At 28.7% G+C, this 24,331-nt stretch overlaps 2 protein-coding genes across 3 annotated transcripts in view; both read right to left on the reverse strand.

Moving 5' to 3' along the window:
- LOC105143063 (phospholipase B1, membrane-associated) overlaps positions 1-7,675 on the reverse strand; it is a 25,640-nt gene extending 17,965 nt beyond the window's left edge. The window contains exon 1 of one of the 2 annotated variants that reach the window (XM_011051057.2): positions 7,122-7,675. In XM_011051057.2, the coding sequence (XP_011049359.2) occupies positions 7,122-7,151 (30 nt within the window). In that variant the 5' untranslated portion in view covers positions 7,152-7,675. Of the gene's footprint in view, positions 1-4,495 lie in introns of both variants that reach the window. The other variant, XM_011051055.2, reaches the window with a different exon arrangement.
- A 95-nt stretch (positions 7,676-7,770) lies between these two features.
- On the reverse strand, positions 7,771-22,649 carry LOC105143062 (phospholipase B1, membrane-associated). The gene is made up of 7 exons (XM_011051054.2): positions 22,399-22,649; positions 16,240-16,341; positions 15,493-15,704; positions 11,916-12,092; positions 9,413-9,711; positions 8,758-8,936; positions 7,771-8,280 (listed from the first exon to the last, which is right to left on the reverse strand). Exons 1-7 carry the CDS (start codon positions 22,532-22,534, stop codon positions 8,144-8,146), a joined length of 1,242 nt encoding a protein of 413 aa, XP_011049356.1. The 5' UTR covers positions 22,535-22,649; the 3' UTR covers positions 7,771-8,143.
- Between the last annotated feature and the right edge of the window lie 1,682 nt (positions 22,650-24,331).

Here is a 24,331-nt window from a genome sequence, read left to right on the forward strand (position 1 = left end):
AATTTACCATTTGATTATCGTAATTTAATTCTTTGCAAATATACACATATATATAAATATATATATATATATATATATATATATATATATATATAATGCATTATCTTAGTATTAAGAATGCATTCTCGAGACAATATAAGTCTTTTGTCTGCAATATTTCTGACAGAACATTTCAATCGATGTAGATTAGCGCATTTTGCATTCGACAGGTATTTACGCTGTTCTCATTAATTTCTACTTCTCCTCAAGGAATCACAACCACAACAGTGTTATCAAAGGGATTATATGTTCAAGCCAATTATATATGCAGAACGATGTTTGTACGTTTAAGCGCTTGTTAACACTAAGCTGTGTAAGCACTGTATACTATTAGTTCTATACGGAACTGCATCACATCGCGTCGCGATTGAAAGCCTGACTTATATATGTATTCATAATCTGTCGCAATAACAGCGTGCAGCGGTTTAATACATTCTTTTTATGCTAATCTACAGTCGAATACGGCTTGTTTGTCAAGCTTTTAAAACATCAATCATTTTCTATTATTATATATAATATTTTTTTACGATATCATTATAATACGTTTTAGTTAACTTATATTTTAAAATAATTTATTAACTAATATTTTTAACATTAAAATGTAAGTGTTTAATTTTACTACACTATGAATTTCGAATATCTGTTACGTATTGAATTTAAATGAAGGAAAGGAGAATGACATTTACTTCCCATCTTTTTTATTTCGAAATATAGGTTCGAAGTTTAGAAAATACTGTAGAGAATGTAACATCGCGTATAATTCATAATTCAAATATGTTTTTAAAAAATACATCCGTTATGTGACAGAAGTGTGAGTCACAAAACCGATAAAACAAAATATTCCGACCTTTCTCATCAATTAATTTTTTTTTTTTTTAATTATGTCCTACTGGGCTCACGTAACGTTGAGTTGCCTCTTCAGTATTGATTTTTAATTAACAATCTTTTTTAATAATTTGCACAGATATTACAGTACTCGAATTTCAATATCATGTTGCAAAATATATAATAATTTTCAGACGATTGTAAATATTTCTGCGAAATTGCGGGGAGAGTATTTTATTTCATATGAATAATCGCGTTATATTTGCACGTGAAAATAATATTCTACCAATCTGTGTGTGTGTGTGTGTGTGTGTGTGTGTGTATGAAACGAAAATTACAAAGCATGATTTTTAACGGATTTGAGTAGCCATATTCGTACATTGCATAAAAACCATTGAATATTGGTTCTATTTGATAAAATGGAAAAATATAAAAAGCATATACTTCAAAGTATAATACACATTTTTCCTAACAATAAAATGTATTGAAAATTTGGTAGTTTAACTCATTCTTTTGCAATTTCTTCTGACATTTAAGCCGATGTTGATTAACGCATTTAACATTCGATACGTATCACTCTTGCTTTCTTCTTTGTTTACATTCCACTGCATCGCATAACGACATATATGTATATATTGTATAATTTAGCATGCTTATACTATCGTAAGATTGTTCATATTAAACACACAATTTCACATCAAGCTGTGCATACATCAGAACGCACTGAGTGCGTCCAATCAATATTTGCTTTGCAAATCACGTACGATTTCTCGTATAATACGGATGCGTACGGTGGCCTCTTGCATGCTAAAATATTTTCGGTAATCTTTTTGTGATAAAATACCTTTGCTCGTCAGCTAGACAGAATTTATGAACAATTGCAAGAACAATTTATGAACAATTGCACTGCTCTCACTTCCGTTTACACAAAAATTAACATTTATTGGAAATAAATTTCTTTTCTTTCATAACTGTGCTATATACAAGTATATTTACATTCACATATTTATACATTTCGAATAACTTTAACGTTTTTTTATGAAGTTTTTGTATAAAGTCTTTCCCTTTTTGCATAATATAAAATTATTTTATTATAAGTGGAATATCGAATAAGAGAAAGAATCCTATTTTTAATTAAAGTAAATTTTAGTATAATAGTAGTTATATACAAGTTTTTAAATACATTTTCCAGTTCTATAAACAAAATTATTTTATCAATATAAAAATGCGTGTTATAATTAATTTTAAAAAATGACTTGAAAGGAAGAAGAAAGTAGGACAACGGTAGTGATGTGTGTAATATTCAAGACTTCAAGATTCTCGTTTCGTCTTACTTTTAAATCAAGACGATATCAAGACAATAGATATTAATTTAATAAATTTAGATACGAGACAATATTGCCTTTCTAAGATCAATATTCTCTGCTCAAGAATATCGAAAATATCGAATAAGCAATATAATAGGTATTTTAAGCCGTTAAAAAATTAATCAATTACAGTCAAGTACAAGGAGAATAAGACTATGATTCATCCATTTCTTATGACTTAAGACTTAAAAACTTATTGTAAATTCAGACTAACCCTATATGTATATGAGTTATATCCCCACTAACGGTTTCCCCCCCCCCTTTTTTTTTAAATATTGTCTTAGTGCATTACTATAGAGAATGGATAAAAGTCATCGATTTTATTCCCAACCAGAAAGTAAAATGTGTACATTTTTTAATAATATAATCCGATTATATATATATATATATATATATATATATATATACACATATAAAATTGATATATGATATAACGATTTGTACCCGGTTCGATTTATAATCACATCGATGTTATTATATAATTTCGGCGTAAATAGAGCAATATAAACATAGTTAATCCCACATCATCAACATCAGCATTAGTCGATGTGTACCACGAAGGGACGACATGATCGATCGAACGAACGCGCGCTCGGCCTGGGAGCCGAAGAGACAAATAATTTCGAAGCTTATAATATGCAGAATTTGAATCCTTTTAGAATCAAATGAAATGCAAAATCCGACTGCGCAACCTTTCCGCGGTGCACATCGGATAACGCTGATGTCAATATGAGTGGAATGGAAAGAGGTTAATTATAATCGTATTAAATTGTCATTAATAGACTAGGATTTATTTATTAATGGACAGGATATTATAACGCCCATTAATCATACCGATTTGCCGCGAACTTTTCAATTGGAAATCTAAACTAATGCTGGATGGAGTCAGAAGTTCGATTAACAGCGGGATTATAAAATATATATACGATTGAAAAAGGAGCCTTGAAGTCTTTTGGATCCCCAATAGCATTTAAGAATTAAAGATTTATAAGTCTGAAGTTTAGATGTCCACGGATAAGTTCCATGGATTCAGACTATAATAGAAGCATCAAGCTCCAAGTAGCGAGCAGAAAAATCAATCAGCGAAGCGATATGAACAGTAGCGTCTCTAATACGGGCACTGCCTCGCTGATTGATTTTACTGCTCGCTGCTTGACGCTTAATGTTTCTATTACAGTCTGAACGCATCCATGGAGCTTATTCGTGGACATCTAAACTTCAGACTCATAAATCTTTAATCATTTGCTGCTCGCTTGATGCTTCTAGTCTGAATGCACCAAAAATGCGTTCAGGGAGACACTATTAGCGCTATTGTATCATTCTATCCTTGTTTTACGTTTAATAACAACGAAAATAGATCGATAAAAGTAGCGCTAATAGCATTTCTCCGAGACGCACCATTAGAGTCTAGAATTAGAAGGGAAGATAACGTGCAAAATGTGTATTTGATTCTCCTTTTTTTTTGTACATTTATTTCCTTCTCTACTTCAACTTTATCACAACGAAATGTCATATTGTTATGCTCGGAGAACGAATTCAGACTTCCGCTCAACAATCTCACTCGAGAATAAAGAGATACAAAAGAGTTTTACAAAAGAAGAAAATTCGTTTAATATGAACAAACTTATATTACAGAATGTAATGTTCGAAAACGCCAAAACGTCTAAACGTCAAAGACGTGCTCTTCAAACTTTTAATAGCCAGATACTTGAGCCAATCCGCTTGGGGTACCAATTATATAACTTTTTCTTTAAACCGGGAACATGAAAAATGAAGATTTTTATGTATGTATTTTTATGTACACGTATATATATATATATATATATATATATATATATATATATATATTATACATATACATACAAAAAATTTTCCCGTTTCTGTTTCCTAAGGAAAAAGTTACATAATTATTATCCCTACCTAACACGTGCGTGCAGGTATAATAATATATTTATAAGATTTTTGAGAATTAAAATATTAAAAACGATCATATTATATTTATTTTTATAGCAAAAATCTATGCTTATTTACTCGCTTTATTTATTTATTTTATATTTTATATTCCCTTCATGTTTGTAGAATATTGATTGATTTATTTTTTTTAAGCTTGTTTTGCAGCTCAAAAATGGTTTTAAAAACCTACACATTTTATTTTTTAATTGAGAACAAAAATTGATATGTTTTTCTCTCTCATCCATTCTCCTTTCAATTAATGTGAAAAATTCAACCAATATTTTAATTCCGCAGTTTCAATAATAACTTACCCTTCCTCCCTGAAATACGTTGCGCAAAAAATCCATGAAGAGATCGCATTTGCCCGGAAGGATGTTAGTGATGATGAAAAGTAAACAAAATATTTCGACTCTCATAGTTTAAAAATGTGGCAAGCGTTTTTTAAAGATAGTCTACCAAAGAAAGTCCACGTTCAATTTTCTTCGGACTTTTCTGCACTTGAAATGACTATGATTCCATGTTGAAAGATTTTGTTCGGCCTTTGACTTGGTCAAACGAGACTTCCGCTTGTCATCGGCGCGCTTCCTTCAATTCTACAACGCGTCTCTAATAGATCTTCCGCGTCTTCGACTGAAGAGAACTGCAAACTTTGACGTACACATAAAAACCGTTAATTACCCATACATACAACGAGTCATATCGATAAAGCCACTACCGGATTTTTGATTATTTAACGGCGATTACCTATTGAATCGTAAAGAACTGTTTAGTTAATCTTATATAATCCTTCGACTAATCTTGACTAGATATAAAAGCAAAAAATTTATATTCTGCAAGTTTTTTTTTAAATTTAAGGTAAAGTGCAGCCGTTTTGCTTACATTGTTTCTAAATAACAATTTACAGTAAAACTGTGTTTAATTATATATTTCTAATTATATTTTTGAGTACTGAAAATGCTAATTAAATACTAAAATGTAAAAAAACTTTATTAAAATTTCTTAATTTTGTTATAAATCCAGAAAAATAGAGATTATGAATTTTTTCTTATACATATTGATAATAAGGTTTAGATTAAAGCATCAAATTGTTATATTGTTAGTCAATTTAACTCGTGATATTACTTATAGTTTAGCAGAGTTTACATTTCAAGACCGAAAAATTATTTCGGCACGTTTTAAAAGACTAAATACATAGAAATCAATATCTTAAAGGGGTCTTAGTATTTGATTCTGTGTGAATTTATATACTACGTAAAATGCGCACTGAAATAATTTTTCGGTCTTGAAACGCAAATTCTACTAAATTATAACCGCAGTAATATCACAAGTTAAATTAACTATAGCAATTTAATAATTTGATACTTTTTCGCATCTTAGAACGATCTTAATGCTAAATGACATATTATTATCTCGCATGAAATACAAGAGATTTTACATATTATGTCATTCAGCATTATTAAAATAATAAGAATGCAAGAGATTTTACATATTATAATATGTCATTCAGGATTATTAAAATTGTTTTAAGATGCGAAAAATCTCTTGCATTCCGTGCGAGATAATATACATATAGAATCTGACCGAATTTGCTATAACTGAACACTTAGCGACATGTCAATCGAAATCGAAACCAAAATTAAGAAATAAGGATTTCTATAAAGATCAGATGTATAAACATGCTCATATATAACATACTTTTTCTTCATAATTTATTGAAATAATTAAATTTCGAAATCGAAAACCTAAATTTCGGTTGTATTAATTTGTATGAATATAAATGTATGAATAAAATGTAAGAATATAATTACTTTTTCTTCATAAACATCATAATTTATTGAAACAATAATTACACATATTAAAATAAATAGAATTAAACTATAATAAATCTAATATGTGTAATTCTCTTAATAGAATTACACATATTAAATGTGTAATTATTAAAATAAGCCCCATATTAACAAAATTAATATTTATGAAGAAGAGCTATATGGTTTCAGTCGAAACTGAATGTTCGTTTTCAGTTTCGGAAAAAGTTTCGGTCGGACTCTAATAATATGTCATTCAGCATTATCAAGATCGTTCAAAGATGTAAAAAAAAAGCATCAAATTGAAGCACGAAATTCAGAAAATACAATTTAATTAAATAAAATAAAAAAGAATAAAAGAAAGTATAATTTTCTTTCGCAATATAATTGTAATTCTTAGTAGTTAATTTCTTTCTAGCTCCGTTAACTTCATTATCTATGATTTAGAGAAAGTGAACGTCTTCCGGTGTTTTGGCCCGAAATTTAGTCCTACGTAAGCCTATCATTCGATTGAAAACGTATTAAATTCACATTCCTTTTTAAATTGTGTCACATTCTAACTCACATCATTAACTACATTATACTATGTCGATGACTGTCCTCTTGCAAAAAAAGAAAACGATCACTCGAAAATACAAATAGAAATGAACAATGAACAATGTTTTCACATAATTTCACAAAAAAATCAAAAGTGTCAACAAAGACTTTGAAAGTGTTGTTTTACATCGGAATTTTCTTTAAGAAAGGCATACTTTCGCTGATGTTTAAGTTCACTTATTAGCCTCCTGGGCATTTTCATTCTTCACACCTTTAGAAAATGTAATTTTTCGTTCCATGAAAAAGAATAGAAGCAACATCATAAAAATATTGAATTGTGTACACGGCTACATGGATGCACAGTAAACATTTTACTATGTATGTCAAAAAACGTGCATATACATTAAAAATATCTTTCCTTACCTTCCCGCGAATAAGTAATAATTAATAACTTTCTATTAATATTAATTAAATACTTTTAATAAATCTATTTTGTGTAAATTCAACTAATTACATTACTATAATTTACGCGATGGATATATTATATAAATATACAGATATACATATATGTAAGTACATACGTACATAAATATACCTTGTTTTCCGATGATTTATTATTTCGCATCGTTACACGATTAAGAGTTCAATCAAATGTAACTCTCCTTATCTTCCATCTTAGTTGTATTTTTCTTCACAGAACGTAAGTCTAGCATTTAAAACTGACCTTTTCTTGGCACGATGCTTTCTTTAATTCTATTATCAACATTTTTCTCCTTTTTACGTAGAAACTGTCCATGTTTTTTTACACAAAAAACAGCAAACTGTTATATAATTATCTAAGCACCAAATCAATTTAATAAATTGCACTGCTTCCAAAGTAAAAAACTTGGCAGTTTGTAGATGTAAATTAGAAAAGAGGCCGATATTCTTCACCGATACTACCGGATGACATTACTAAACATGAATGAAGCATGTTGAAGAAAGAGTTCTTGTGTCCATCGATGTACTCCCCACTTGTACGATGACCATATTTACGGTTCCCCTGCATTCTTTCGAATTCCTATGCGATAGAGGTACGTGAGTAAGAGTGAGTAAGAGGCTACAGCCAATATTACGATAAGACTTTACGCGCTTTTCAAACCCATTTAAAATTTCGTATCGCATACGTAGAGAGAGATGAATTTTTTTAAGTATTTATTAAAAAGTTCTCTTTTATCGAACTATTTTTTGGAAATAACATTAAATACATCATTCACACGTTTATTGCACAATATAATATCCTAAGAATATATCAAGTACTATTAAATTAAATTACATATTCAATCTGCAGAGAAGATGGCAAATGATAAAGTATTTGACAAATTAATATTATTTAATCCTTTATAGTATCATAGAATAAAATTGGCAAAGAAATAATTTTCTATCTATTCTATTTCTGTTCTATAAAGGATTAATAAATGCATCATGACATTTTGTTTACGCTTAAATGATACTGCGACTCTATTTAAAAATCATGGGATCGCAACTATGATTGATGACCTAATATCGACACTTTCTCTTTCGTTAAGTGTCAATATTTCTTGTTTTAAACGCAGAGGTAGTTGTAGTAGTAATAAATTATTGTTTTGAATTTAATGCTGTAGCTAAATAGGGTCTCTCCAGCGTTGGACAGTAAAATTTATGAAAAAGGTCGCTCCATGTCGTCGATTTAGCACCCACTGTTTCTAACAAGTTGTTCCATAAACCGTTTGCAACTGCAAAAATAGAAAAGATTTTCTAAATAATTTTTTTAATTAGTCTTGAATAATTAAAAATATTCTAATTTTATTTTAACATTAGTTTAGAGTTAGTTTAATTTCATGAAACATATTTGAACGTTTATACCAAATTCTTTTTATACTATTTAAAAACGTAAGCTAATTTAATGCTAATGCGACTGTTACAATTTGGCAATCTAAACTACTACGTGGTGATCAAACTGGTCAAACTGGTTAATATTAGAATAACATTCTACTAGATAATATTGTTACACTTTCTCATATTATTGTTTCATTATGTTTAGAAATATCAAACTGAGAAATAAAACACATTTTATGCAAAACATTTTAAATATAAAAGATTAATCTCCTAATTATTAATTTGATTATTAATATTTAATATTTAATAGCTTTTTTTTATTATTCACTTAATTATTAGCGAAACACTTTTTAGAGAATTCTGAGTAAACTTACAACGAGCATTGGTTTTTTGACTAATGTGAAAACAATCACTACTCAAATATGTCATATCAGAATATCCATCGGAAGCAAGTGGTACAGTTATGTTCAATAAGATAGGTTGGGCTACAACTACAAAGTCGTTTCTTTGGAATTCTGGATAATCAGCGATTTCCATTTCTAATATCTGCCATCTAAAATATACATATTTCCGAATTTTTAATCAATTCCCATTTTGCTATCAATTATAGTGACAATAATAATATATTAATAACAATATTAATTTATAATATTATAACATTGCTAAATATGATATTTCTAATTTAATATTATATCTGATAATTAAAGATGCCAACTGGATATCCAGCTAATATCTGATTTCTGGTAATGTATATACATATTCGGACGAAATTTTATAATATATTGAAATTATGTGCATCATAGTGTAAATGCTTTGAAAATTCTTATTATCACTAATACATTTTTTATATCTGGAAAATATCTGATATCCTGCATCAGCTGTATCCGGTTACATTCTTACTTTATATATATATATATATATATGACTAAAGATTGAATGAATTAAAATTACTTTAAAAAGTAATTATTTCTAACATTTCATAAATAATATATAATTTAGATTATTTTTTGTTTTATATTAATCACTTACTGTCGCATAATATCATAATATATTGATTTATAACGTTGAAATGCGAGACCAAACAAGCAGGAACACTCAATGTCTGTTGTAACAAAACATTGGAATGATGGTCTTCTTTTACGAGTATCGACCAAGTTCTTTAAATGTGGCGGCGGAATCAACGCTACAAAAGTCCGCGGCAAATTATCTCTTAATATCCGTAAAACCTGAAGTAGATCGACCTTATGATTTTCGAGAATTGACCAAGGTGATGAAATCCAACACATTTCATTACAAAAGTCATTGGCTCCAATCATTAGCGAAATCAACTGCAAATCAAAATAATTTTACATGATTTTATATAATTTTAATTACTTTATTATTGTCAGTAATTCTCATTTCATTTGTAGTTAATTAGTTTAAATTATGTTGTAATTTTTAAAATATTCAACTACAAACAAAAGGAAAATCTCTCTACAAACGTTTTGAATGAAGATATGTTAATAATTTTTCTTTATTTTAAAGACGGATAACAGTCATTCTTTTAAAGATCTCTATTTTTTATGAGTTGGACTATAAACAATTACGAAATACTATATATTGTTCAAATTAAATACAAATTCGGAGCTATTCGAACTTGGCTAATTAGTTTACGCCAAATCGTATATTACAAAATTCTTTTACAGAATATAGTCTAATATGTCTTACGTTTCAACCTTCAATATAGTCCTCTTCAGTGAACAAATTAAAACTTAATATAATTACATACAGTATAATCTTCAAATTCAAAGAACAATAAAATGCTTATTACTGTCTCCACTATTTTATGTTTAACTTCTTAGTAATCCGTCTATCTATTTTATGATATCCTGCGCTTCATGTTATTCGACTCCAACATGCCTTTATCAATCCGATGCAGATTCGTTGTGTAAATAAATCAAATTAATGGAGAATTCATGGCTCTTAAATCATGTACACTAGAGACAATCTTATATTGAATGTGCCATTATGTACTAAATTTCTTCTATTATAAGATTCATCAATAACTTAAAATTGAGTAACTTTTCTTATTGTCGACGTAATACATAATGATATATTGGACACCTACAATAATGCTAATACCGACGGTACTGTAATTTCAAGCGAGATATATATATGAAAAAGTATTTTATTATAGTGTTTTGAAAATGACTCGATTTCATTTACAAAAATATACAATGAAAAAATTGGGGTTCTCATTTAAAAAATTCAAAATGTCGATCTTGACCTGATCTTGATAGTTCCTTTGCTTCCTATCCATTGTTTCTATCTTTTTTCTCTCAAGAAAACCTTCAACTTTTGTGTAAAACTTTTTTTCTATTTCTCTTAATTTCCGAGAAAAACTTTTTGAGCGATAACTTTTATCCGCGGAACCGGTCCATCTGTGTGCACTGGTAACGGGTCCACGGGCGGATACCTGAATGTTATGTTATTCGGTTCCTTTTCGAACTCTAATAAGAATATAGAATTTTTTACAAAAAAATAAGATATTTTATTGTAAATGTAGCGAATTAAGATAGTTATACCCCAAAATGCATCCAAGAATGTCTTGAAATTTCATTTCAAATAATTTAGATATTAATACCTGTAAAAGATGAGCTCGAATTACTGTCCCATTTTTCTGATATATAACCAATCAAAATATCGCAGATTTTTCTATATCTATCATTGTAACTATTTTTGTCTGTGATGTGACACGAATTTTCATATAGTCTCGAAATCACATTCAAAAGATTAATGAAAAACGTGTCTCAAATAATTAAATTCGTGAGGAAACTTGTGTAACAATACCGCAAATATTTATCGCATAATATTAAAGTTTGAGTAATAAAAATCTTGATTTTATACATTTTCTCGAGAACTGATGATATCCGTTAGATATAGTAACGTCGCATTTTCAAGGACCGACAAGGAAGTTGTCTTTCTTGTCATTTTTTTGCGAGAGCCGCTTTACACTTTTTTTGTTAAAACTGTATTTTCGATATATTTTCTTTTTTAACGTAATTGTCTGGATATTTTTTTCGTATAAAATATCTCGACAGATATATTGTGCCTATATTGATCGTCCGCGCGCAAAAATTAGATTGTGGCGCGATTGTTGCCAACAATCTAATTTCTCTTATTTACTACGTGAAGTTTCCTTTTTTTAAATTAATTAATTTTATTATGATTTAATATTGTAAGTTAGAAAATACTTCGTTTTATTATTTTTAGATTTTACATAGCGATATATTTGCTTGAAATTTAGAAACATGTTTGAGTCTGTTATTGACTCGTATAATTGGGGTATAACTACCTTAACAAAATATGACAAACAAACGCTCAAAATATGAAATGCTCCATTCAGTTTTTTTGCCATAGAAAAAGTTAGTTTAAAACTGTAACGTTCAGTTTTAATTGAATAATTACAAACAACGAAACGTAGTAATAGCACATGCTGTATTAAATTTTTTTCGATGTTTGTAACAAATTGAATTTGTCTAGCGCAATATACCTTCCAATGTTTCTGCACATTTATTCGCGGATCGTTTTTTATCTTCTTGATCAGCATCTCTGCCATGTATATCATATCCGCAGATTCAGCACCGGATTCAGCAATATTCAATTGTGATGCTTTGTCAGTGGTCAAAGAGTCTCCCAATGCAAATCCTATCAAATTGGGGTTGAATTCCTAATGTATTAAAAATTTATGGGTGATTAATTTGCACACGCACACACATATTTCAGTCTTTAAATCAGGCCTGTCCAAAACTTGACTCGTCAGCCGAAACATTTCCTCTCCGCGTGCCGTCTCGCTCTACCGACGGCGGAGAGATAGAAAGCGTTTCAATTCACGAACAGAATTTTGGACAAGCCTGCTTTAGATGTTTTTGCAAAAAATTGGATATGAATACTATTAAGCATCAAGATTCGCTTTACACAATTTATACATATATATATATATTATATATTCTTATGGATTTAATTTCTATTTATAATTATCAATCTTTAAAGTTATTCCTCTCTCAGAATATAATTTTTGTTATCTAAATCAATATTTGTCCAGGCGGTTCATATATATTATATAACTTTTTTAATTATCATTCAGCCAAATTACAAAATCTTAAAAATAAAAAAACGTGATTTTAATTATAAACTCTCTAAAATTATTTAAGTTATTAGTACTCTCTTATTTATTAGTACTCTATAAAATTATTTAAAATAAAATAAATTGAAAAGGAAAGAAAATTTTGATAAGACATTTATTAAAGTAAGGAAAAAAATTAAAGAGCTCGTAAAGAAATCATAATTATAAATATTGCTTAATGATGATTATGATAATGATCCCATTAATTAATATTACGTCCTAAATTACGTCCTAACTTTCGCTCAGCAAATTGTTTAATGTTCTGGTAAAAAAAATCTATTTTCTTTTTATTATATAAAAAAGATTACATAACAGTACAATATAAGCTTTCAGAAAAGAATATATTTTAGGATGCTATATAATTTTGACCAAAAATATTAGGCATCTATATTTTTTTTATTATAGTCGTGAAACTCATTTATCTGTATTGTTTCCTATTAATTACCAACATTATATAAGTTTAAAGGGTTCTTAATCATTAAAAAGAAAAGGATGATTGACATCAACTGTCATAAACCAAAATTTTTTAACTAAAACGTTAAATAATGTTAATCAGTTAATAAGTTAACAAAATAAAAGAAAAAAAATCTTCTGTAAGACATTTACTAAAATAAGGAAAGAATACGCTTAATATTTTTTGTTTAAGACTGCAATACATGATTTTGAAATGAAAAAGCCACTTGTAGCATACATAAAACAATTTGCTATTAGTCAGGAATAATCGACGGCTGTGCTGGTAATCCACTGTTCAAAAGTTAAGAAGCAGCAAATTGCAATTTACACGCTTAATATAAAATCTCTAAAATACGAGATACGAGCGTCTCGTGAAGATTAAATACAATCATAGACGAAAGTCCGTAAAGAGGTAGTCCAATGTGAAACAAAAATATGTTAATGTTGTGCTAAAATCCTTTTGCAACAATTCCTTCTGTGTTTGTCACGTTTCTTTAAATATTATAGTAAAGCCAAAGATATTGAATTGTGTGTTGCGAAGAAAATGTCGATTGCCTTGTCATTGTTTTATTGACACCGACATCTCAAAATTGATAACAATGTATCATGCACATAATTTAAAAAAAAAAAATCTTGATATACATTTTAGCTTTTTGATTATATTGGTTTTCTTAATTACATCTTAGATTTATATCTTATATTTAGATCTATATTTATATCTAAAGTTGATAATTATATGCACGTAAAAACAAAAATATATGCATATATTATAAAATTTGGTAAAAAATATGCAAAAATATGCAATATATATGTTTATTAAATGAAAAGCACAGAAAGAAATATTTTCAAAAATATAATAAGTTATCAGTGCAATTAATCCGTTTCAACTGACTAGTTACACTGCGCATCATCTTGTAGGGAGGTCAAACACGGTCGAACATATCAGGACACGCTCGGAAAACAGATGAGTTCAAGGAAGTCATGCGTTGCGCATATCCGCCGAGCTAGCTGCCAACTGATACTTGCCGAGTATGTTCAATCGTGTATGGTCTACTTTAGATTCACAAGTACTTCAGCGGTTTAGTACTCGCATTATATAGTACAAGTGAAATCATTCAATGGAAATATCAAATAGAAAGTATCAAACTTGACGTACATATGTATAATATTATCAATAATCAATAATATAATTGACAAAATATAAATATGCAATTTTTTCAAGAAATATGCTCAAAAAGATACATATATGCAAAATATGCAAAATAAAAGTAGACTTTAACGCTTTGTTTTTACGTTATTCGTGTAGATATGCAAGCCGTTTTGTATTCATATTAATAATAAAAAATATGCATTTTCATATAATACCAGCTTTATTTATATACGCTGAGGAGAAGAGAGTTGAAACGTTCAATTGAAAAATAGAAGGAATATCATCTCATCTACATCTAATCGATTTTAATTAATAACTTTCATCTTAATAACTGACTCTCATTAATAAAATTTAATTAGCCCTGATATATAGTTTAGCTTTAATTATTTCGAAGATTAAAAGTTCTTTTTAATTATCGTTTATTAAGAAAGAATTCACAAAGAGACAAACTAATTATAAAACGAAGAGACTAAACTCTTAATTTTATCGGCGATTTTTTAAGTTACTCATATTTTATTCGTAAGAAATGAAAAATAACTGACTCGGAGTTCTGTGATCAAATAAAAAATGCTATTAAAAAATAATTTAACTAAACACTATAATAAAGTCTGGTCAGAAACAATTTTATAAAAAATTTATAAAATAGAAAAATACATATATTTTTCTCTGTACATTATCTCACGTTAACTTATACTATTACTTTACAACTTCAACTAGGATTATGAAGCGAGATGACACACACATGCACGCACGTACGCATGCACGCACGTACGCATGCACGCACGCACGCACGCACGCACGCACACACACACACATACACACACACACACACACACACACACATTTACAAAGAGAAAGTGTATATACCTTTCTCTTTTTTGTAAAAGCTTGACAAAATCATTCGTGACCAGATTTTATAATAGGTTTTCTAAATATAACGCATACATAACATTGTACTTATAATACTAGGAATAATACTAGGAATAATCGATAATAAATTTTAAGTAATCAAAAACTTACGAAATATGTATATGTATATGCAAAAACTGAAATATATATCTATATATTTATAAATACGTGTATATGATAACAAAAGTATTTAATTTTTCAATGGCGCATTTATCCTTACTAAAAAAAAAACACGTCACAAAGTTGCATGACGAAATCATGTAATTAAAACAAGTAAATCACATAAATGATTTTAAATATTTCGATTACATTTGATTATGATTTAACTGTCACGTTTAATTATCACCAATTTTCATTTTTTATCTATTACATCTTACACGTTGATCATGTTGCATTTTGCTAAAAAAATCATAGAATTTAATTTCAGTTTACCTTAATTATGTTGGGAAGAGTTAAATATTCTCTCCATGTGCCTTGGCCTCCACCAGTCGCAGTAACTCCTCTGTTTTCTATGGCGACTTGAAACACATTATTTGCAAAAATTCCAGCTCCAGCTATAAGAGAATCACCCATCGCAGCAATGACATCAATATCACCTGGTCTTAATTTATGCACCGATTCTGGCACTTCTGGCGATCGACTATCTAAAATTTATCGTCAGTCAGACAGATTCCTTTCAAGTACACATTGTTTTATATTCTAGTTATATTATTATTTTAATAATAATTTGACTAACTACGCAACTTGGAATCGATTATTCTTCAATGAAACCTTGAACTGACATGCAGTAATTTTATATGGTAATAATAATTGAAATAAAATCACACACATTTTTTAGTTAAATAAACCTTATTCTGTAATAAAATTTTAAATTATTAAAATTGTTTAAGATTTTTATTATTTATTATATATATAAAATGTTGCGTAACAATTAATTTTGCTAAAAGAAAAATTGTATTGTAATTAAGTTAAATGAACATTTAAAAATATTGAACTACAAGTAAAATGCCTTATTTATTTGTTATTAAAGATGTTACTGGTATATAAAGTCGCATAACTTTTAATGACAATATTTTTTATAAAAATATATATTCGTACTAACCTGTGAACAGCCAAAATAATTATGGAAATGAATAAATATTGATAAAAAAAATGAAAAATAAATTCTCAAGAACCTACCTGTCACATTACAAGGAAATGGAACATAGTTGGGAATACTTTTTTGCACTTTGTTTGCTCTTCTTGCTATTTGCAAATATTTTTCCTCCATTCCTGTTCTACCTACAAGATTAACAAATCGGATGTTACAATTTACAAAGAAAAAGTAAAAACACAAATATAAATTATCTCTAAAAATGGATTTATTTTATGATATCTTCATTTCTCTTGCTAAATTCGACGTATAATTAAGAATGTTAAATTACATAATTGTGTCATAAATTCTATCCTAAAATAAATGAATAAATAATTACATGAATAAAAGATAAATGTGTAAAAAAGACTTACTTTATAAATCCATTTTTAAACATAGAATTTATGGCACAATTATGTAAAAATTTAAACTTTTACAAATAAGTAAAAATAATTTATTTCCTAAATTCATTTTGTTTAAGACATAATTTATGATATTATATTAGGTGTACAAATAAGTTTCCGCCGTTTGACAAAAGACGCCACTAGCAAGCTATGGTTAAAATTGTCCGATGTAAAACATTATATCGTAAGGTTGGACATCTGTCAACAACATAACCTTGAAATACTAGCGATTTTGTATCAGCATTATATATTTTTTTTGTGCGAAAATGCCGAGTTTTGAGCCGAATAAGCGTCATTTGCGGGAACTTTTGATTTACTTCTTTAATTTGAAGAAATCTGCAGCTGAGGCTCATCGATTGCTTGTAGAAGCATATGGTGAGGCTGCCTTAAGTGAGAGAAGTTGTCGTGAATGGTTTCAAAAATTTAAGAACGGTGAATTTGACGTCGAAGACAAAGAACGTAGCGGAAGGCCGAAAGTGTACGAAGACGCGGAATTGGAAACATTATTGAATGAAGATTCGTGCCAAACGCAAAAAGAACTTGCACTTACATTTTGACTTACATCAATAAAACATTATGTATCGTTCCTTTCACAATAAATGCTTAATTTTTTATTAAAAATGGCGGAAACTTATTTGTACACCTAATATAACTTGACATTTTAAGTTATACTGATTTACAACTACACGAATCATGCGATAAATAAAAAAAAAGTGAGGTCTTTTAGCAATAAATTAAAAGTATTTACCAAAACAAATAAACTGACAAAGCAGTATAAAATGTATAATTTATATTAGGTGTTGGAATTAATTCGTAGCGTTTTTTAATGAAAGAATGTTATTTATTTCACATGAGCATTAAAAAATACATTAATGAAAGTACTTCCCATCACTTGTAAAACGCTACGAATTAATTCCAACACCTAATACATTTTTGTTTTTAAAAAAATGGATCTATTTTGTAAAAATAAATTTGTAAAATAAAATGTGTAATCATTTTAGCCTGTTACAATGTATAAAAATAATCATAACTAATAAAATATTATGTCTATCTTTACAAATTGAATTTATCTGAAGAAATTTGTAATAAAAAAGGTAAATATTTTTGATAGTTATGATTATTCTTGTATTGTAATTGATCAACAAAGTATACATTTCATATTATTCTGTACTTTATTAAATTAAGCCAATCGAAAAATAGATTTAATTTATTTAATAAATTAAATCTATTTATTTAATAAATCTATTTATTAAATCTATTTTTCGATTGGATTTTTAGATTTTTATATAATTGTGCCATAAATTCTATGCTTAAAAATAGATTTGAAGAAAGTAAGTCTATCTTTTTTATAAATTTATCTTTTATTTATGGAATTATTTATTTATTCATTTATTTTAGGATAGAATTTATGACACAATTATGTAATTTAACATTTTCAATTATACGTATTGAATTTAGCAAAAGAAATGAAGATATATCATAGTTAAATAATAATGAAGTACAGAATAATAAGATCCTAAATGCAGTACGGTACGTGCATCGAATTATCGGACAAAATGATGAATTATGCAAAACAGCAGCTAAACAAAATAGGAAGAAGTACCGCGAAGACGCGAGTTACATTCGCTTATCGCGTTTATCGGAAAAAACTGCTTCCTTTAGACTACGTCACAATGACGTACGTTATTATTATTTTGATCGAAGTTAGCAAAACAGGTTATGCTAATAATAATAATAGATAACATTGTTTGATTATACAGCAGAAGCAACTTTCATGAGAAAAAACTCAAGATAAAAAATCAAAAGCGTAAATAGAAATTGTACCATTACAATCTTATCAATCATTATGAGAATTTTTTGTCCTTAGAAAATTATCGCAGCATAACATCGCAGCTTCGCAAAATTTCCAGAATATATCTTTAATATAATATAAATTTATGTATAAATTATAAATATAATCTATAATTATAAATAAATATGTTTAGAGATTAAATGGTAATAATTTAATTATTTAGAACATATTAATTATTCGTAAAAATTTAGATAATTAAGTACGCATTATTCATCTTTAATGCTAATGACATGTTGTGGAAACATAAATATTTATATCATTCGTATAATCTCCCATGTTGTATCTTTGATTATCGTATCTATATAAAAACTTGAGATAGCTTACGCATAATTCCTCGCCGTTTCTTAGACGTTTATTATATTATGTATCAGTCAAAATATTTTGCATGTATAACAGAAAAAATGTATATTATTCTTTTAAGTCAGACTTACCTTATTATTAATTGTTATTATTATACACTATCGATTTACATCAATTATATGCATAATTAAGTGCTTTATACATTAAGAAAAGTTCATAATGTATTTGTAAATATTGAAAAAACAAAAATTTCAAAACACAAATTGTAAAAATATATTGAATATTCTTCTATTACTTCTTATGCATTATTTTATCACAAAGACTTTCTTATCATTTCTGAAATTATTTTTGAAAATTTTTAATATCAATTTTATTTACATTATAATTATATTAATGAAATTTCCACATAAAATTAATTAAGAATAAAATAATTTTAGAATTTATTTTAGTCTTCCAAAATTTAATTTTAGAAGAAGACTTTCTTCTTCTTTCGCTTCTATAATTAGAAAATTCTTAAGTCTTTAGTATTTTTGCTAAGGAAAGATCAAATAATTAAATAATCAAGTAATTATAATAAATAATCTGTTTAGAAATGTTGCTCGAGAGAAATGGAATATTCTGTATAGTGACTAGTACATATATTCTCTTCGTACGTTTATCTTATTCTGAATAAGATAAACGTTTTCAAGCATAATTGCGTTGTAGTAATTTTAGAAATTAACAAGATAAGTATGAAATAATATCAGCTAAGATTCAATTAAAGTGCGTTCCACTCGACGGTCGCAACGCTCGCGAACATAATTTCATCGTTATTATTTTCATGTATTTAACAATATTTAGTGCTCTTAGTATGTTCGAAAATTTGTCAAGGCTTTGTTGATGGGAAATTACATTGATATGCCCATGCTACAGCGAATCTCTGCGCGCTAAATTATATAACGAGCGAAACAAATTGACAAGCAATTTCCCAGAGACGGTCCGCGCCTAAATTTGATCTTGGCTGAAAACTGTTAACACGTGCGAACGAACTCGTTTCCTTCTCTAACGTTGATCGCCGTTACTTTGATTGTCTTTGATTTCTTTGTGTGCGTATTAATAGTCTTGTGTTCTTACACGTATTCTGTTATATCAGAGATTCCGGAATGCGTAAATATCATGGACGCCGCCTTTTACAGTTCAGAGTGTCGCACATGCAACATTTTGAAAACTCGTCCGATGAACTTCCCTTCTCCTCTGAGAAAAGAGAGAATTTGGAGATATATCAATGTTCGCTTCTATGTTTCAAAAGCCTTCTGACATTTTTTCTCCCAAATTTATTCCTCAGTGAGTTTATAAACAGGCTTAGGTAAGATAATCTGTTCACAAATTTATAATGTTGTTCGAGAGCGAATCAGAGCGAGAGCGCTGATGTGAAATTTTTAAAGTGATGCGGCGTTTGTCTAACAATATTTCTTGCGAATCACATTCGGCGGTTTTCTAGCGGCGGAGTGTCTCCTTGGCGGTGCACTAATAGCGATGCGTTAACTTAGAACGGCGGAAAACTGAGAGCGGCGGAAAACTAAGAGTTGCGGAGAATTAAGAGTTGCGGAGAACTAGGAGTTGCGGAGAACTAAGAGTTGCGGAGAACTTTAAGAGTTGCGGAGAACTAAGAGTTTCTTTGTAATTTAACAAAAGAATTTTCTTTAATATGCACAGTTACAAATTCAGAAAATATAATTAATTAAATATTAGATTAACAGAATATTAAATGCGGTCACCTTTTCCAAATTGTATTTGGAATCGCGGTGATGGAAAATCTCGGCGATTTTCTCGGCACTTCTCGAAAAGATCTGTCTTATAGCGGTTTTCACTAAGCGGTTAGCACGGCGGTTTTACGAAACGATATAGTAGCGAGACTATAAAAACTCTAAGAAGGAGGAACGGCGAGATCGAAGCATTTATTGCTTTCGGCCTGGGCTTTCTTCTTGGAAAAAATCCAATAAAATTTTGCCACAATCGTAATTATTGCGTGGCATTAGTTGTACAAAATTGATTGACGCTTTGGATTCTTTTCTAACGACGTTCAACGTAACAGTCATGCGCGACAGAAAATCCGTACGTGGGATTGGTGACAGCGCGTGACGTATTCGTCGGAGCGCGGCGCTCGCGTGAATTGTTCTAGAACTTTCGATTGTCCGTTGCCGGTGCCTGTTTGCGTGTACCGAATTGTTTTAAAAAGACCAAAGGACGACGAATCCCTGACTTTGACGAGGATTAAGGTCAAGCTCGAGATGAAATCACGAGCTCACCTTGCGTGCGTTCAATAACAATTACTGTCGGTCGATCGAAAGAGTTCTTACTTTTTTTCCGAATTACCGATCTCAAACAATAATGTAAATTAAATCCCAAAAATCTTTGTTTTTATTTTTTGCTATGCGAAATAGGCCAGTCCTCTGCATATGTTAATAAGCAGAAAAAAATTGCTACTAAAATAGAGGACTGGTTTATATATTCCGCATAGCAAAAAATAAATAGTTTTCTAGGATTTAGTTCACGTTCCCCCAGCCGAAATTATGTCACCTTTCTTCTCGAAAAGACTTCCCTTAGATTTACAATCATCTCTGATCGAAAACGATTACGTCATCGAAGTAAATCACGCGTTTTAGGGGGTAACTTCTGCAAAACTTAATTCTTGCACGAAAAAGGTTAACTAAAAAAACGTATGATGAAACGTATAGCAATATATATATATATACGTGCAATTAATTACTTATAGTTAAACATTTAATGGTAACAAATAAATTAACGCAACACACATACACACATTTAGTATTTTTTCACACACAATTTAGTTTTTTTTTTGCGCACGCGCATATGCACGCATGAAAACTCTTTTTGCACTGAAAAAAAATACTAAATTTTAATAAATATTTATTTGAATAGTTTTGAATAAATATTTACTAAATGTAAACATATATTTATTTGATATAAACATTAATGATCAGTATGTTATAACATTCTCAAACTGTGAAAAAGTCACTTTCGCTTTAGAAACGTAAAAATGCAGCGCAAATTATATACAATATCAATAGATTTTATAATTCTTCGCCTTCCAACAATTCCACAACTACACTGTCTTCTCTATACATTAAGATTTTTAAATAAAATTTTTGGCTTTAACATAATAATGAATTTGAAATGAACGTCCATGATTGTAATCTTATATTAAAATAAGAATTGAAAAATTATTTAGGACACATAAACAAAGTGTTATTAATAAAAATCCCTGATAATGCATATGTACGTAACCGTGAGTATGACACAGTTTTAATTGTTTTTATAATCGACACAACAGTCGACCGCACTTGTCTATTGTCTTTAGAAAAAGATTTCAGCATTGACAGTTCTATAATAAGATGATAATAAGAATAAAAGCATACGGTAGAAAAAGGCCGATTATTGTGCCCTTTATGAAAAATTCTTAGTGTGTAATCGCATATATGAGTACAACACAATTTTAATTGTTTTCCATAAAACGATACAATCATCAGCTAACACTTGTCTGTCATGTGCTCTTGCCTTAAGTGTGTTTCTAGTGCAATTTGCGAGGAAAATATAAGAATAGAATTTTCAAAGAATTTTGTATCATTCATATCACTAATTGAACATACCGAAAGCATCAAAACTCCAATTTCGCAAGGAACGGAGCAACATGATGTTAAAGGGCGAGTCGAGGGCAGTTTTCCTTTCCATCGCCAATACAGATGTATGTAGCAAAATGCAATAGAACTGGCACCATTTCCACATTGTTCGGTTACAGAATCAATTACAAAATTCGACGGTGCCGTCTAAACTCTGATACTTGGTGATTTGCTGCAGAGGCGTGTTGTTCTCCGTCCGAGATCGAAGTATTAATGAACTACCGCAGAACCGAACATGCAAAGAAAACTCGGATTTAATAGAAAACCTGAGGCCTTGATTATCTAGCAACCGTCTAGCAACCAAAGGCAAGGCCGCCTTATTGTGTCGCCATAGCGACAATAAATTATGAGTAACTGATTTCAGAAATATTAGAATAAAGATTATCATTCAATCAATAGATTTTGATTATTTAACATTACCCTTCAAATTTAGCAATCATGTAGTCAGTAGCAAAATAATTAATGAGTGATAATTTTTTATACAAGACGTGTGAACAAATGTTAATAACAAATTAAAGCGATTTTTATAATATGTTTTATAACACGTGCACGTAATCTTAAATTAAAATTATTAACCATTCGTAAAATATTGGCTCTATAAATGCATCAATGCATTCTATACACTGCTATACATTTGTTATAAAAGGATAAATAAAAAATCTGATCTTCTTTTGTAAGTAAAGATATAAAAATCTTGTCTTCAGCATGTGTTCACTGAATTGAATGCGTGTTTCTCCTATGAGAAAAAAAAACATTAGTTATATAATCTCACTTATCAGTTTACATATAAAAACTTATAAAAATAAGACTTTTCTAGTTTAAAGATGCATTTATAGTAGTAAGACTTGATAAAATTTTATTTAAATTTTAATTACCTGGATAATTTTTCGGTATTTTAGATCAAACCGCATACATCACATTACTAATTGTCGTGATCGCAATGAGTGTTTTATTAAACATTATTCCTGTACAGTAAAATTGTTTTTTAACTAGAAAAAATTGTCTTTCTTTGTTTCAGTTTACATCTCGACTGTAATTAAATCACATCGCGATTTATTTTAACATGCTGTATGTGCAATGCATCAATAAAGTGCGTCGAATGAATTGCAAAATTTCTTTTTTTCTTGGTTAAAATATATGCGCATATAAAAATACATACGCATATATACAACTTGTGTAATTTAACATTTACTTAAGGCAAATTAAATATTTTTTAAATAAAAAAAATAGTTAAATCAAATTAATGATTTTTGTATCAAATAAATAAATAAATATAAATAAATATAAATAAATATTTATTAAAATTTAGTACTTTTTTTCAGTATATAAAAGTAAAAGAAAATAACTGTCAATAGATTTCCATTAATGTTATTCAAAATTCTATATTAAAGATATATAAAAATAAACTTCAAATGATAATTACAATAATTAAAATTAAGGAATAATATCTTCAAGCCTTTATAAATTTGGCAAAAGTTATATCAAAAACAAATCTTAAAAGACCACATGTTAGTGAAGAAAGACATCAAAATTAATGCCAAAGATTATCATTTGAAAGTCGTTGTATTAGCAATTTATTCGAATATGCAAAATAGTCTACGAGCTTCGACGAGAATCATAAATAAGGCAAAAAACGAAACAGCAGGTTTAAAATATTTTCTAAATGAATAATATTGCTTGTACTGTAATACTCTGCAATTGTACATATTTTATTGTTTGGATAAACATTCAGAAATCTTAGAAAATATCAGATTATTTATTCTTTTTGAGAGAAACAACATGCATAAAGAGTTGATGCGTACGTACACAATCCAAGATGCATATGTTTATAGTATATTCAAGATATTCATATTCTTTCAATTGCTGATGCAATACAGATAATACGTAACGCTCTATAATGATG

The sequence above is a fragment of the Acromyrmex echinatior genome, chromosome 13, assembly GCF_024713525.1.
Source record: "Acromyrmex echinatior isolate Ae372 chromosome 13, ASM2471352v2, whole genome shotgun sequence".
In the NCBI taxonomy this organism is placed as follows: domain Eukaryota; kingdom Metazoa; phylum Arthropoda; class Insecta; order Hymenoptera; family Formicidae; genus Acromyrmex; species Acromyrmex echinatior.